This window comes from Theropithecus gelada, chromosome 10, assembly GCF_003255815.1.
Source record: "Theropithecus gelada isolate Dixy chromosome 10, Tgel_1.0, whole genome shotgun sequence".
Classification (NCBI taxonomy): Eukaryota; Metazoa; Chordata; class Mammalia; order Primates; family Cercopithecidae; genus Theropithecus; species Theropithecus gelada.
Window position 1 is genome coordinate 65,239,009 of NC_037678.1, and position 16,298 is coordinate 65,255,306.

Genomic DNA, 16,298 nt, shown 5'->3' on the forward strand with positions numbered 1-16,298 from the left:
ACATCTGGGACACATCTCCATGAGCCCAGGCTCACAGACCACCTAGACAGCTGCTCACACACAAACATCCAAACACCATGTCTGCAAACAGAGCCCACGCACATACTCCCATGAACAGAAAGGCACACGCATCCAGGTACGCTCCCACCAGCAAGCAGAGAACACCTGCCACAACCTCACATCCAGATCATCTCTACTCCTGAGACACGCACATCCACACACACACCCCTGTGATCTCCAGATGCCACCCTGACCCGGACACTATGATTTGTTGAAATTCGTTTTTAATTAAGCGATGTTGCAGCCAGAGTTGACTCCAGTGTACAGGTGTGTGATGTGATGTATATTTGTGTAAAATAAATGTGTTCGTATAGACGGCTGCAAATCAACCTTCAAGACTGCGTGCTTTGGTGGTGGGGAAGGAGGGAGGAGGGGAAGGGTCTTTGGGTGTTTCTTCAGCATTTTCAGGACTTTTGTGGATCGATCCAGCACCCCTGCCCTGCACTCCTAGGAAACACGTGAAGAGCACACACAGTGGCATTCTCGTCGTGTATTTGTGATCTCCTCTAGGCAGGCCTGACAGCCCCACCCACTCCCCAGTGTCACTGCTACCATCCACCACGGACATCTGAGTCCTGAACTTGTCATGCTCGGGGAAGTCCTGTGATGTGCCTTGTCCTTCTCCCAGGTGCTCACCCCCAAACACAGGTGCAGATGTGCACAAACAGCCACATTCTGCCGTAGCTGTCTCCAGTCTGATCATGTCACCCCTGCCTTGGCCTGAAGCCCTCCAGCAACTAGTACTGCCCAAAGACCCCTCGAGGGGCAGTTTATTCTCGCATATTCCGCCCCAGCTCGCTCTCCAGCACACAGTAGATGTTCAATAAACTGTTGATCAAATTCTGAGGTCTGCTTGTGTTTAATCAGACAATATGCAAAGTATTTACAACCAATTCTGGATACCCCCACCCCCCCATGTCTGGGCCTTGGAATTTGGGACCCCCAGACCCGGCCCAGAGTCAGGGGTCCCCCAGGCCTCTGCATAGTCATCTGAAATCTACAAAACACTGTTAAAAAAAAAAAAAAAAAAAAAAAAAGGACAGTATTAAGACACCTTACACAAAGGGCCTTAGGCAGTTGGAGAGGGATTTGAGAGCTCGCTGGGGTGAGTGAGCCCAGATTTGACTGGAATGGACGGGAGAAGACTTGGGTAATAAACATGTACGAAAGGAAAAGTTGAAATTTCATAGGCAGGCACTGCTTGACCTCCTTCCCCACTGGCAGGGCCTGGCTGGCTCAAGAACCCTTGGCAGTGGGAATGTTATTGCTATGACGAGGGGGCCATGGTGAAATGTACATGTTTGGGGGACGGAGCAGGGGGGGCATTTTTACATGTTAAATATGGACGCACATGGAGACACACACACATGCACACGCACACACACACAGGGACCCTTGGCAAGATGCCACAAACTGTCAGCTGCCCCTTTACACATGGGCACACTGAGGCCCAGGGAGAATCTACCACACACCCTAAGGCTGAACAGAGCCAGAGCCCAGTCTCCTGACGTCCCAGGGCTGGGCTCACCATGGATGTCCTGCCACAGGGCCTGGACTGGAGCTGAGCAGTTGCAGAGGCCATGGCCACATGTGGGGCAGACGCTGCAGCCCAGAGAGAAAGCAGGGGCCACCCAAGGTTACACAGCCAGTCCTGGTGCATGGCAGTGGGTAACACGTCCTCTTTCACCCCTGCCTAGGCACTCTTTTCTCTCCTCATGAGTTAAAGGGTGCCAACTTGGGGAGGAGAACAGGGCCAGGAATTGAAATGCCACAGGACAAAGTACGGGGAAGGAGGCCAGGACCAGGGCCTCCTGGACTCTTGGCTCTTCTATGTCTGTTTGATTGCCTCCAGAGCCCCGGGGCTCACTCCCTTTCATGGCCGGCTGGCTCTGAAGGTCAAAAATCACCCACAAGCTGATTGAAGCCTCTCTCTCCACACTTGCACCTTTCACCCTGATTCCCAGCTCAGCCCCACATCTGCCTCCATGCTGTTCCCGACAGCTGGGCTGAGCGGGCAGCGGCAGTGGGAATCTGCCGTCTCGAATGCATCCTCAGACCCCTTGTCTCCTGGACTGTCCCAGTCCTTCCGTGATTCCTCCGACGAACTGTTGGTTCCTGAGGAAGACAGAGGGAGCACCAGGTTCCAAGCCCACCTCCACTCTGAACTGCTCCGTGGCCTTGGGCATGTCACATCCCCTCTCTCGACTGCCTCCCCATGGGTGAAATGGGGGCAAGGAAGTGATGATCTCAAAGGGTCCATCAGGTCTAAGGAGGGCAGGGTTTGAGGGGGTACTCATCCCACCCACCCACCATCATCAGGTCAGGCGAGGCCTCGTGCTGCCCAGCCTGGGAGCAGCGGCAGAGGGTCTGTCTCAGCAGCCTCCGCCTACAGGTGTTTCCAGAACGGATGGCGAGGGGCAGGGTGGCAGGCAGGCAGGGCCAGGGCCCTCTTTGGAAAGGCTCTTTGGCCAGCTCTCAACATAGACCGGCGGTGGCACAGAAGTGGGGAAGGAGTTCAGTGAGTGGAGTAGGCTGAGGCTGGAAAAGGGCACCCTCAGCCCCGGATCCAGCCCTTCTCCCGATTTTTCTTCCAGAGACCCACAGAGCTCCAGGAGGGAGTGCGGGGAGGAGCGTGCGGCTACAGCAGGAGCCGGACAGAGTCACTGTGCTGGTCTCGCACGCCTGCCGCCCTCTCGGGCCACCCTAGGTCCAGAAGCCCCTTCCATGCCACCAAAGAGGGAGGGGCCTCGCCCCTGACAATTCAGCCCCACAGAGAGAGGACCAACAGCAGGCAGGCAGAGCGAGGCAAGCCCCGAGACAGGGGCCACCCAGCCCAGAATCCAAGCCGAGAAGCCGGTCTGGGCCCGCCTGCACCTAGAGGTTCTCCCCGGGCTGGTACTGGGGCTCGGTGGACGTGAAGTAGTCCTCCAGGAAGGCCTGCAGGTACTCGAAGGTGGGCCGCTCCTCAGGCTCCTTCCGCCAGCACTGGCACATGAGGTCGTGCAGGGACTCGGGACACTCCGGTGGGCAGGGCATCCGGTAGCCCCGCTCCACCTGGTCCAGCACCTCGCGGTTCACCATCCCTGTGGGCAGAGCAAGGCATGGGGAGCCCGGCTCCAGTGAGGAAAGTGGGGTGGGGGAAGCTGATGGGGAGGACAGCGAGGGCTTCCTGCCTAGGACAGGTTGAGTGTGACCATAGGTAGGTCCTGTCCCCGAAGCTGAGAGCATGGACCATCGGGAGAGCCTAACATCAGATGCTCAACTTCTTTGTTGTACGGATGGGGAAACGGGCCCAGCAGCAGTCATGACTTGCCCAAGGCCACCCAGGCAGACGGGTTCGGGAACTAGAGACGGGCCATGAGGACCTTCTTACCAGGGTAGGGCACCCGTCCCTTTGTGGTGAGCTCAGTCAGCAGGATCCCAAAGGACCACACGTCCGACTTGATGGTGAAGCGGCCATACAGGGCAGCTTCCGGAGCTGTCCACTTGATGGGAAATTTGGCACCTGCAGGAACGAGAAAGGTCGGGGCAGCTCTGACCTCCTGTCACAACCACTCTGGTAGATAAGCACCATGAGGAATGACAGATGAGGAAACAGACTCGGAGCGGGACGTGACCTGTCCCAGGCCAAGCGCAGCATACCACACAGTCCCTGCTCACCTTGCCGGGCCGTGTACTCATTGTCTTCGATGAGCCGAGCCAGCCCGAAGTCGGCCACTTTGCACACCAGGTTCTCTCCCACCAGGATGTTGGCTGCACGAAGATCCCGGTGGACGTAGTTCATCCGCTCCACGTATGCCATGCCTGAGGCGATCTGCAGGTGGAACCGCGGGAGCCCAGCTCAGGTGCCACCCATGCCCTCCCAGGGCCACATAGCACCCCGGGGCTGGAAAGCCAACCACCCCTTCCCCACCGTCCCCACACTTCTTCAGGCAAGTGAGGTCAGTTCACAGTAAATGCTGTTGGCATCGAAAGCAGGAGCAGTGCTCTGCAGGAATAGGGAGCACAGGGCAGAGCGTAGAGGGCAAAGGTCAAAGGGAGGCACAAGATTAGATGCAGCCAGGAAAGCGAGGTGACCATAGAAAGAGGCCCCAGAGGACCCAGACACAGATGAGTGTCAGGTCCTGCCTGCTGCCCAAGTCTCTCTGAGCCTGTTTTCTCATCCGTCCAGTGGGAATAACAGCCAATCCTCGTCACTCCCGGTCGTGATGAGGATTAAATGAAAAAAAACACTTGTTGAGCACTGCCTGCAGCCAGCGCGAACACATGTCTGCTGAGCGCTACATGACCTTTATACAGACGACAACTGAGGCCCGAGGTCCCACAGTAAGTCAGTGACCCCTGATGCCCAGGTAAGGGCTTTCTGTTGCCCAGAATCACCACTCAGGGCACCTGTAAGCAGACCTGGTAAATACGTGCAGCAAGATCAATGAGTGTGGAGGCAATCAAGGTAGGCTTCTTGGAGGGGGTACTCAAGAGGCCAGAAATGGCTGCACCAGATGGGACTGGGTGCTTGAGGACCAAGGGTGTGGGGAGGCGGGAAGGGCTGACTCACCTGAGCAGCCATGTCCACCAGCTGAGGCAGCCGCAGGTACTTGCCCGTCTCCCCCTTGAGAAAGTCCAGCAAACTCCCTGGGCAGAGAGAGATCCAGCTCCAGCTCCTGCCCTGTCCCTCTGCCAGGATGCAGTGATTCCCAAAACCCGTCCTCCCAGGTGGCTGGCCTTGCTTTAACCAGCACAGCAAGGCCTCACTCAGTGCTTCTCACTCAAAAGGCAAGCAGGACGGGAAACAACCAGAAGTCCACCTCCAGGTGAACAGGGAAACTGTACTAATGCAGACAGCAGAGTCCTGCTCAGCGACAACAGGAACAAACCGCTGGGAGACACAACAGGGATGCATTTCAGGCCGAGCGTGGTGGCTCCTGCCTGCAATCCCAGCACTGTGGGAGGCCGAGGCAGGAAGATCACTTGAGCCCAGTAGTTTGAGACCAGCCTGAGCTACACTGTAAGACTCTGTCTGTACAAAAAATACAAAAAAAAAAAGTAGCTGGGCAGGGTGGTGTGCACCTGTAGTCCCAGCTACTTGAGAGGCTGAGATGGGAAGATCAATTAAGCCTGGGAGATCAAGGCTGCAGTGAGCTATGATCACACCACTGCACTCTAGCCTGGGCAACATAGCGAGACCTCATCTCAAAAAATAAAAAATTAAAATTAAAAAAGTAAAAAAAGGATGCATCCCAGATGTAAAAGATTCCATGTAATAAATTCTAGAATAAATAAAACAAATCTATAATGACAGAAAGCAGATCAGTGGGTGCATGGGTTTGGGGCTGGACGGTACTGTCCGCAAAGGGCACAAGGAACTTTCTGGGTGATGGAGATGTTACATAATTTCATTATGGTTAGGGGTACACAGTAAATCCACTTGTTAAAACTCACTGAACTGAACACTTAAAAGGGGTATATTTTATCATACATAAACTATACCTCCAAAAAGTGGAATTTTGAAAACTAACTAATTAGTTTAAAAATTACTATGGCTCACACCTGTAATCCCAACACTTTGGGAGGTGGAGGTGGGAGGATTGCTTGAGCCCAAGAGTTCGAGACCAGCCTGGGCAACATAGTGTCCCATCTCTACAAAAAATAAAAAATTAGCTGGACCTGGTGACACACACCTGTGGTCCTAGCTACTTGGGGGGCTGAGATGGGAGGATGGCTTGAGCCTGGAAGGTTGAGGCTGAAGTGAGCTACGACTGTACCACTGCACTCTGGCCCAGGAGACCCAGGATTTGGCTCTACCGCATTTCATCTTTGAAGATGCCCATTCTAGACATGAGGGGAAACGAGGCTCATGCCCCCTGCCCCTGCCCGGCCGCCCAGGCCTCACCCTTGCTCATGTACTCTGTGACGATGTAAATGGGCTCCTCCGAAACCACAGCATACAACTGCACCAGCTTCTCATGCCTCAGCTTCTTCATGACCTGGGCCTCCTGCAGGAAGGCCTCTGGAGACATCGTGCCAGGCTTCAGGGTTTTGATGGCCACCCTGGTAGTGCCGTTCCAGGTCCCTGTTGAGGAGGGATGCAGGCTGCCTCAGTGGAGCCTCTCAACTCCTATTGCACAGGGATCCAGGATCTGCTCGCCTGGGTGTTGGTGTCAGCTGTGGCCTCCACAGCCATGTGACAAACCCAGTCAAAGCCTGGGCCCTTTCTGAGCCTCAGTCTCCCCATCTGTACAATGGGTACAATGGCAGGGTGCTCCTCACAGGATTGTTACTAGGATTAAATGCTCAAGAACCAGTAGCTGTTGTCGGGACTGTGATTGATTGATTGATTGATTGATTGATTGATTTTTTGAGACAGAGTCTCGCTCTGTCGCCCAGGCTGGAGTGCAGTGGCACGTACTTGGCTCACTGCAAGCTCCGCCTCCCAGCTTCACGCCATTCTCCTGTCTCAGCCTCCTGAATGGCTGGGACTATAGGTGCTTGCCACCACGCCCGGCTAATTTTTTTGTATTTTTAGTAGAGACGGGGTTTCACGGTGTTAGCCAGGATGGTCTCGAACCACCCGCCTTGGCCTCCCAAAGTGCTGGGATTACAGGCGTGAGCCACCGCGCCCAGCCTGGACTGTGATTATTAAGAATGTCCAGGCCGGGCGTGGTATCTCACACCTGTAATCCCAGCACTTTAGGGAGCTGATGCGTGTGGATCATTTGAGGTCAGGAGTTCAAGACCAGCCTGGCCAACATGGTGAAACCCTGTCTTCACTAAAAATACAAAAATTAGCCAGGCGGTAGTGGTGTGTGCCTGTAATACTGGGTACTTGGGAGACTGAGGTAGGAGAATGGCTTGAGCCTGGAAGGTGGAGGGTGCAGTGAGCCGAAATCACGCCACTGCACTCCAGCCTGGGTGATAGAGTGAGAGCCTATCTATAAGTCCTTAAAAGCAGCTTATTAGCATGACAGATAGGGGACCAAGGTTCCAACTCAACCGGTGTCACTCCTGGGTTGGTCATGTTCCCTCTGGCAGGACTTTGAATGTGCCTCATGTGTTAGCATGCAATGTGTACTGGTGGAGGCCAGGGGTGACGTGGAGCTGGCCCAGGGACTGCGGAGGCTGCTGCCAGAACAAGAGGTCACCTCTGGAGCCCACCCATCCCAAAAAGTGAGACACTGTCCTAAGCATGAGGGTTTGGGGGTCAGGCTGGCCAGAGCCTGACTCCCACCTTCACCTCCAGCCAGCAGAGAGACAATGGGAGAGTCAGTTCCCCTCTCTAAGCCTCAGTTATCTCATCTGGAAAATGGGGATTCCACAGTGTCTATTGGTGGAGCTGTTTGAGGACTGAATGAGATTTTAACCACTGGGCCAGCCCCACCGTGAGGGCTCAGTAAGTAATGCGGTTATCGTTTCACTACTATCTGCTTTTCTAACTGGGGGCTCTGGGGGAAGCTGTATTCTAGACCAGCATGGTTAATCCAGGTTCTTGTCCCAGCAGGCCTCAAGGTTCCTTTGCTGTGTGACCTTGGGCCCATTCCTCCCAGTCACTGGGCCTCTCTCCGAGGGTTAGGGCTCAGGCCCACCTCTGTGGCCCTCCTGGCTCAAGCCATCTGCATGTGGCACTTCATGAGTCGACCTGGAGCACCCAGGGAGGAAGTGAGGCCCTTCCCAGGGTCATCACCACTCACCGAAGCCAGAAATGAGTTTTGCAGCCACCAGAATGGCTGACGCTGTGCATTCACCCAGGTTTCGCTCAAGTCCTCACTTTGTGGCTGTGCTCACACCCTGGCTTCTCACCCCTTTCCCCTCTCACCAGCTCAAAGCCCACGCCTCCCCCTTCCAGACGGCCTGACCTCCAGCCTCCAGGCCTCTGTCCCTGCAGTGCCTTCCACCCAGGAGGCCTCTCTGCTGTCCTCCATCAGCACTCTGGAGGGTGGAGAGTGGAGGCAGTGGGACTGAGCGGAGATGCGGCTCAGATGAAACCACCTTGAAAACAGCACACCGTGATCCCCGCTAGCACCATGGGCTTACGGGCTTACAAGTGCTGTCTCTCCTCCACCCTGGCCTCCAGTCCCTCTGTGTGAGCAGAAAGCAACCGGTGGACGAGGGGCCTGGGTTTTGTCAGGGCTGCACGGTGCTCATGCTTTGCTGTTTCTCCAGGGTTAGACAGGAAATCGCTAACTGGCTCAGACCATGCCAGAACTAAGCTTCCCAGCACCTCCTCCCACGAGCCAGGCTTCTCTCTCCATGGCTAACAGCTGGTGTGTGGACAATGCACTGGGCCAGGGCCTCCACAGCCTCCCATAGGTCCCACTGTCACCAGCCCCATTCATAGTCGGGAAGACTGAGACTCCGAGTGAGGCCACCGGGCCCAGCCTACACAGCAGGTCTGTGCAATGCCCAGCCCTGTGCGGATCTTGGAATCAGGTGCTATGGTTTACACGGTCTGGGGCACAGCGCTTGGGGGGCCACATCCCAACTCGGTGCCAGCCACTGCTGGGGGGCTCCAGATTTACAACAGGGCCCCGTCGTCCAGCAGAGGCAGCTAAAGGCAAAGGGACCAACAGAGCCCAGAGCTGCCACACGGGGTGGGGGATGGATGCCTCTCCCGAGGGCAGGGGCCAGGCCTTACCCATCCACACCTCGCCAAAGCAGCCCTGGCCCAGCTTGACCTCCAGCCGCAGCGACTCCCGAGGGATCTCCCAGGCATCCTTGGCCAGGCCCTGAGTCTGAGGCTTAGATGTGGGGCACACAGTGGTGAGGCGGTGGCACAGGCCATCGGCGTGTTCTGAGGAGGAGGCAAGAGGAACAGTTAGGGGCGGCTTCTGCCCTGGGGCCTCCCTGCCCCTCAGTGTGTGTCACCCTACATGCCAGATGCACGCAGATTTCAGGAGACACACAGGGCGCCCTCAAAGCCAGGCATCTACATCTATGTGCACACAGTCCCACCCCCACACAGGCCCACAGTGCTTTATGCATCTGCTGAGTCAGTCATTCAGCAGACAGTAGGGGGTGCCAGGGACCCTGTGGGGAACAAGTCCAGGGAATCTACCCTCAGGAACTCGGAGTCCAGGGAGGAGCCCCAATTCCCTAATCACCTCCCAGGACCACAGACATGAATGTGACTGGAGGAGAGCTGTTCGCGCAACAGCAGGAGGGTCCTGGGATGCTTCCTGGAGGAAGCAGCAACTGAGCTTGGATGTGCAGGAGGGTGAGGAGTTAAGCAGGGAAGAGCCCTCCAGGCAGGGGCACAGCCAGAGCAAAGGCTCTGAGGAAAGAATAGCTGCAGGGCTGAAGAAGCGGAGGCAAAAGTAGCTGCAGGGAGCAGTGGGGAAGGGCGGCACCAGGCAGAGGTGGGGAGGCAGCTGGGATTAGACCACTCGGGGGCTGGTGGGGGTCTTTATCCCAAGATTCCAAGACAGCCCCTGGAGAGTTCTGATCTGAGGGAACGGGGTTCAGCATAAGCCACACAGCGGTGGCCGAAGAGACAAGAGCGTGGTGGGTGATCCCAGAGGAAGTCAGGAGGCCGAGCTGAGAGGAGGAGGAGACTTGGGGTGGGAAGTGGACCAACACCTGCACACAGAGGCCACGCGTGCCACAGACACACGGGCACACAGGCACCCACAGGCACCCACAGGCCCCGACACTGCAGTCAGCTCCGGACGCCCAGGTGGGTGGGCTACAGCACTGCGCCCACGCCCGAGCCCTCACCCAGCACGCAAGCCCCGCGAGCTCCCTCTGCCGCTCTCTCCGTCTCTGCTGCAATCGATCTGGCCGCCCCCTCCTCCTCTCCCAGCAACCGGTTCAGACCGGTCCTAGGGCTACATAGACAAACGACACCAGCCTCCGTCCCCTCCCTTCCAGCTCACTCTTGGGCTCCTCAGGGCAGCCCCCTCCATACCAGCCAGCTGCAGAGCAGGAGCAGGGAGAGACGGGGACTGGGAGGAGGGGGTCGGGGGAAAGAAGAGGAAGAAGAAGGAGACAGAGGAAAGTAGGGAAAACGGAGGAGAGAGGAAGGGAAGGGGGAGGGAGAAAGTGGGGAGGGGAGCAGGAAACCTGGCATCACAGGATAACAGAAGACCCCACCCTTCTAGGCTCCAAAGCCCCTCCCCAGGGTCTGCAGCTGAGGCTCTGCCCGCCCGCCCTCTGAGGCTGGCTCACTGGAGTAGTAGGCCACCAGCTGCTGCAGGCTGTTGAACTGGGTGCGGGAGGTGATGTAGAAGCCGCCGCTGTCCAGCTTGCGGATCTTGTAGTGCTTCACGTTGAGGCCCTTGGCGTTGTCGAAGTCGGACACTGAGAGGCAGTAGGCACCTGCAGGGCACAGAGGGGAGCCGTGACCGCCACGCCCTCTCCCCCGCAGGCCGCAGCACTCAGCGCTGCTCTGGACACCGTTCTGTGCCTGCCTGATATTGGAGGGAAGGGAGGCCCAGGCGGGGCCCCCGGCCCACCCTGTCTCTCAACAGCCAGCCCCAGCGCAGCCACAGAGGTAGGGCCAAGGGACCCAAGAGACACTTGATTGGAACGTTCTGCCACACACCCTTGGCCCCAGCAAGACCCCCATATCTCAGGTGGGCATCCTAGCTATGGAACTTGGAGGGGTTGCTGGCTCTCTCTGGGCCTCAGTTTCCTCCTCTGCACAATGCGGGTGCTCCCAGGGCTGCTGGGAAGATTCCATGCCACCACATATAAAAGGGCCAGGCACACAGTAGGCACTCAATAACTGTTTGCTGGGAGCCTGTGAGTGGCTCCCTGTTGCTGTGTGGCCCTGGCCTAACTGCTTTCCCTCTCTGGATCGGCTCACGGGGGCACTGTCCGTGTCCCCCCCCCACCTCCTTTCTGAAGACAGGCCCAGGGTCAGGCGGGAGGGGGTGGTTGGCAGAGGCTGGCTGTCGTGGGCAGGAGACCACTGGCTGGGTGTGGCCTGAAGGCTGCCTGGGTCAAGCAGGGCCAGCCCTGGTGCCTCCCCTCTTTCTCTTGAGCCTAGAAAAGCTTTTGGCCAGAAAAGTTTCCTCCCATCCAGCAGGCCCAGGTAGGACCAGAGGCCAAGAGATGCCCAAATGGCATCAGGGAACAAGGCTGAGCCCTGGAGGCAAGGGCAGAGGCTCCAGTGGCCAGGAACGGCCTTCCCAGGAGCCTGGCCAGGCAGTGCATAGGCATGGGGGAAGCCCAGCCCTCCTAGCCCACAGACCTCCCCTTTGCAATCTTCAGGAGGAGGTTACGATCCCAGCGTACAGAAGAAATGAGGTCCAGAGAGGGAAGTGGCCAGCCTGGGGTCACCCGGCGAGCCAGAGACAGGGCTGGGGCTCAAACCCACACCCGAGGACTCAAAACCTGCCTTGGGCGACCGTGATTTTCTACTGACGGCCTGGCTGGTGCATGTGGAAGCCACAGGCCTGAGACTGAAGCCAACCCTGGCCATATGTGCATACACATACAGGCATGCCCGTGCCCAGTGGCCACATGCTCATACAGGTACACGCTCCCCAGGCCCTCGGGCACCAGACAAACCAAAACAGTCCATTCCCACACAGCGACACACAGACAATTCCACCCCACATGCACACACACACACACACACGCCCAGACGTACACACAGCGTGCACACCCGCACACGGCCGCACAACTGTACGTAAATGCACGGCTCGACATGGATGCTCTGCTCCCCATCTCCCGCTGAGCCCCAGGCCCACAGGAAGCAGCCCCGCTTGGTTGCCATGGTGATGGGCACCTGCAACCCACTCTCAGAGGGGCTGGAGAGAAAGGGGATGGTCTTCATTCTCTGGCTCAGGGGAGGGACATGAGAGGGGCAGGGATCAGGACTGCGGTTGGGGGAGGGCAAAGCCAGCCTCCAGAATCCAGTGCAGCCCAGGGACCCCTGGGGAAGGGGAAGAAGCGGGGCTCTTTGTAGCAGCACCTACCCTGGGAACAAGCCTGTTACTGTGTGACACTCAGAAAAACCTCCAGACAACCTATGCCCATCTTTCATTTGAGAAAACTGAGGCCAGAGAGGCTAAGCCTCATCTTTCTCTGGACATCTGGCCACCGCAGGTTACTCAGCGTTCCTCAAATGCACCTCCCTGACTTTGATCCTGCCGTTACCTCCACCTGGAAGGCTCTTCCCTCCCTACTCCACAAACCAAACTCCTGCTCATTCCGAAACACCCAGCTCAAACCACTCACAGAAGACTCAGTATCCATTGGCCAACGAGAGTGCTCGTACCTTTTGTGGTCTCACTTTCTCGCACGAGGAAGGTCCCTCTCGGGTTCTCCGCATTGAGCAGTAACCGCTCTGACTCCCGTCTGGTGATCTTGCCAAAATACCACCTGGGAGTGGGAGGACGGAGGATGTTGCTGACTGTCCGGGCTTCTGCCCACTCACAGCACTTCTCCGTGGATATGGCTGGGGCGCTGGGCAGCCAGACCTCCCACCCCAGCCCAGGAGAGGTGCTCTGCACCGGCAGTGTCCAGGGACGACGGGTAGAGGCAGCCAGAGACAGTACTCACTCCTCGGCCTGGATGGAGTCGGAGGGCGCCACGTAGTTGCTGGGAATGTAGCCTGTCTGTCCCGTGCTGAGCGAGTGGGCCAGCCACCAGTCTCCCTCTCTGAGCAGGGACAGAAGGAGGGAGAAAAGGAGAAGGGAGCCGTCAGCCACAAGCCCAGCACCCACCATCCTCATAGGTGCTGTGCTCAGGGCTCTAGTGGCTGAGGGAGGCCCAGGGAGGTGGTGGGGCCAGCATGAGTCCCCGCAGCATGCCAGGTCCAGCTGGCCTGGAACTCCTCCCCTCCCTGGCCCAGACGCCTTTTTGCCGAAGCTGGATCAGATGGACTTTGTCTAGGACCAGGGCAGGACCGGCCTTAGTCATCTGAGGCTCAAATCCACAGGGGAGGAGTCCCGGGACAGGAAGAAAGTCGCTTCCTTTCAGATGTACCAAGACATCTCAAGATGAGGAGAGCTGCCTTGGGAGGGAGGGAGGGAGCCCCCTGTCTCTGCGGGCAAGCAAGGTTGTAATAGAAGAGATTCCTGCCTGAGAGAAAGTCAAGTGAGACTTGAAAGTGTCCCCATGCTCTGAGATTCGGAAGCCTGCTCCTGGGAGCTGGTGAGACCTGGGTGGAGGCAAGCAGGGGCCCTTCTGGGACCCAGTGACCATCCAGGTCCCAACCCTGCAAACGAGAGCAAGGCTTGCCTCTGTCCCAAATCACGGGTCACACCTAAAGGGCTCCTCAGTTGAAAACTACAGGCCCCCTCCTCCAGCCTACCCATCTGCAGGGGGAAACTGAGGCCAGAGGGGGCTGGGACTTGCCCAAAGTCACACAGTGAGCCCTGTCAGAGGGGGTGAGGTGGCAGAGCCCCGATGCCCAGGGCACTTCTATGCGAAAGTGAGGAAAAGGGGGGGGGCGGGTGATGGGGATGGGGCAGGAGGAGCTCCCGGCGTGGTCGGGTCCCCTGGGCCTGGGTGGGAGCGGGGAGGGGCGGAAGTACCTTTGCAGCCATCTGAATGTGAACCAGGTCTGGCTGGAGCGGGGGTCCAGAGACACAGAGGAGGGAGGAGAGAGCGAGAGCCCAACAGGAGAGAAGAGGCAGAGATGGGGGTGGTGAGAGGCGGAGAGTGGCAGAAAGAGCAGGGGAGAGAGCGGGAGAGCCAGGCGGTGCTGGGGACAGGGGACGAGGGGGCAGCCACAGAGGCCTCACATCCAAAGCAACCAAGGGGACAGGGACAGGGTCCACAGGGAGTGAGGAGAGGTCAATGGGCAGGGAGACCTGGGAACTAGGGTCCAGCCCCCTCTCATTCCCACTGTACAGCTGGGAAGACTGAGGCCAGAGAAGCAAAGGCCTCTTTGCTCAAGGTCACACAGCCAGGCCGGGGCTCCTGACTCCCAGATAGGAGCGCCCCCTACAGGGTGCAACAGGGCTTGACAGCTTGCTAGGCTCTTTTCAATCCAAGGCCACTTTTGCACTTCACCACGACCCTGAGAAGACACGCTGCAGGCAGGGTGGCCCCCACCCACCACCAGGGCCCAGAGAGAGAAAGGCCCTTGCCTACAGTCACACAATCTGAACTTAAACCTGGATCCCTGGCTCCCAGTTCTTCTGAGCTGCCCCTGGCCATATTCTTCAGCCCATATAGAAGATGGAGAAGTTGAGGCCAGGAGGGAGCAGAGCTTGGGGAGCTCTCCAGGGACCTGTCGGAGGACAGGTGAGCACCTGAGACCCTGGGGTTCTGCCAGAAGTGAGCCAGAGGGTGTGGTGTCCCCTCCTGATGGAGTGAGGCGAGGGCGTGTGACTGGGGCTGTGTGGCCTGTCTTCGGCTCTGTGATGGCTGGACACACACTCAGGCAGGGAAGTAAGCTATGTGGGGTTACTGGAGGGAGGACCCTGGAGTAAGGGGGCAAGATCCACCTCAAGGAAAGAAGCCTTTGGATGTCCCAAATCCCCACCTACCTCCTTGTTGTATACCCACCCGGGGTGTCCACACTTGTCTCTCCCACTGACCCTCAAGGCCACCCTGCAAGGGAGGAAGGCAGGGCCCCCAGATGAAGAAACTGTGGCTCAGAAGTGTCAAGGGATCAGCGCAGGGGCACACAGCACCCAGGCCAGAGTAGCCCAGCACTTTATTTATTTATTTATTTATTTGAGATGGAGTCTTGCTTTATCGCCCAGGCTGGAGTGCAACAGCGTGATCTCGGCTCACTGCAACCTTCACCTCCTGGGTTCAAGCGATTCTCCTGCCTCAGCCTCTCAAGTAGCTGGGATTACAGGCGAGCGCCATCAAGCCCAGCTATTTTTTGTATTTTTAGTAGAGACGGGGTTTCACCATGTTGGCCAGGCTGGTCTCGAACTCCTGACCTCAAGTGATCTGCCCGCCTCGGCCTCCAAAAGTGCTGGGATTACAGGCGTGAGCCACCACCCCCGGCCAGCACTTTCTTTAGAGAGTTGGGGAAACTGAGGGACAGAGAGGTGCAGGGACTTGCCCAAAGCTACAAAGCAAGGACTCAAATCACAGAAAACAGCTCTCTGAGATCTTTCAGTTCAAAGCCTCCATTTGGGGGAAAACGAGGCACAGACAGGCCAGTGATTTGCCACACGGTCAATCAACGGCAGAGCAAGAGTGGGAAGCAGTGCCCCTGACTGTCCACAGCCAGGCACAGTAGGCCTCCCCAGGCCCCAGAGAGGCTGAGACCTTTGGGAAAGTCAGTGGCAGATGAAAGAGGAGGCTGCAGGGCTGGGGCAGAGGACAGGCCACAGCGGGAAGGGGCCAAGGTCTAAGGCCAGATGCTAAAAATTGAGGCCGTTTGACAAAGCTACCGTCTGCAGGCTGGCCAGCCTCTGGGGAGCCTCCAGTCACCCACTCAGAGTGGAAGGCTGGCAGGAGGCCTATGATCGGAGGTCAGCCAAGCAGGGCCCAACAACGAGAGGAGCGCAGCCGACACTACCCAGATTTCAGTGAGCAGGGTTCTCACTCCCCAGAGTCAGCCCACCTGTGAGTCTGGGGTTTCATGGTCCAGTCCGGGGGTTTCATTTCACAGGGGACAGGGAGAGAGATGAGATGCACTCCAGTTTTACTGAAGGACCCAAGATCCAGTCTCAGCCTGGCCCCTGATTTAGAGGGGTCTGAGGGCATGAGCTCCAGTGCTGGACTGCCCTAGACACCATGCCAGCTCACCACTTGCTGGCTGTGTGATCTTGGCCCCTCCACACCACACTCACCAGTCTCAGTTTCCTCATTTGCAGGGTTAGCCATGTCTCCCTCCCAGGATATAAAATGGAAGAACAGACAGTGCATGGTGGCTCATGCCTGTAATCCCAACACTTTGGGAGACCGAGGTAGCTGGATCACTTGAAGTCAGGAGTTCGAGACCAGCCTGGCAACATGGCGAAACCCCTTCTCTAATAAAAATATAAAAATTAGCTGGGCGTGGTGGTGTACATCTGTAATCTCAGTTACTTGGGAAGCTGAGGCAGGAGAATCACTTGAACCCAGGAGGCAGAGATTGCAGTGAGCCAAGATTGCACCACTGCACTCCAGCCTGGGTCACAGAGCAAGACTCGGTCTCAAAAAAAAAAAAAAAAAAAAGCTATATCAGAGCCCAGCACAACATGCATCAGTTGTTAGATCTGGATTTAGCTAAAAAATAAAACTAGAAACAACTAAATCGATATTTCCACAGTGCCCCTTCCTACTCCCCAAAACCTTTTTTAAAACCAAAGCAGCACAGTCCTGGTCTCCAATAAAGATTTGCT

The 16,298-nt window shown here is 57.2% G+C and overlaps 1 protein-coding gene across 5 annotated transcripts in view; it reads right to left on the bottom strand.

Annotated features, from left to right (window-relative positions):
- Nucleotides 1-268: 268 nt before the first annotated feature.
- SRC (SRC proto-oncogene, non-receptor tyrosine kinase) overlaps nt 269-16,298 on the bottom strand; it is a 61,379-nt gene continuing 45,349 nt past the window's right edge. For all 5 annotated transcript variants that reach the window (XM_025400246.1, XM_025400248.1, XM_025400245.1 and 2 more), the window contains 9 exons: nt 12,562-12,660; nt 12,278-12,381; nt 10,219-10,368; nt 8,690-8,845; nt 5,951-6,130; nt 4,616-4,692; nt 3,721-3,874; nt 3,434-3,565; nt 269-3,143 (listed from right to left, as the gene is read on the bottom strand). In XM_025400246.1, coding sequence (XP_025256031.1) covers nt 2,935-3,143; nt 3,434-3,565; nt 3,721-3,874; nt 4,616-4,692; nt 5,951-6,130; nt 8,690-8,845; nt 10,219-10,368; nt 12,278-12,381; nt 12,562-12,660 — 1,261 coding nt within the window. In that variant the 3' untranslated portion in view covers nt 269-2,934. The remainder of the gene's footprint in view (nt 3,144-3,433; nt 3,566-3,720; nt 3,875-4,615; nt 4,693-5,950; nt 6,131-8,689; nt 8,846-10,218; nt 10,369-12,277; nt 12,382-12,561; nt 12,661-16,298) is intronic.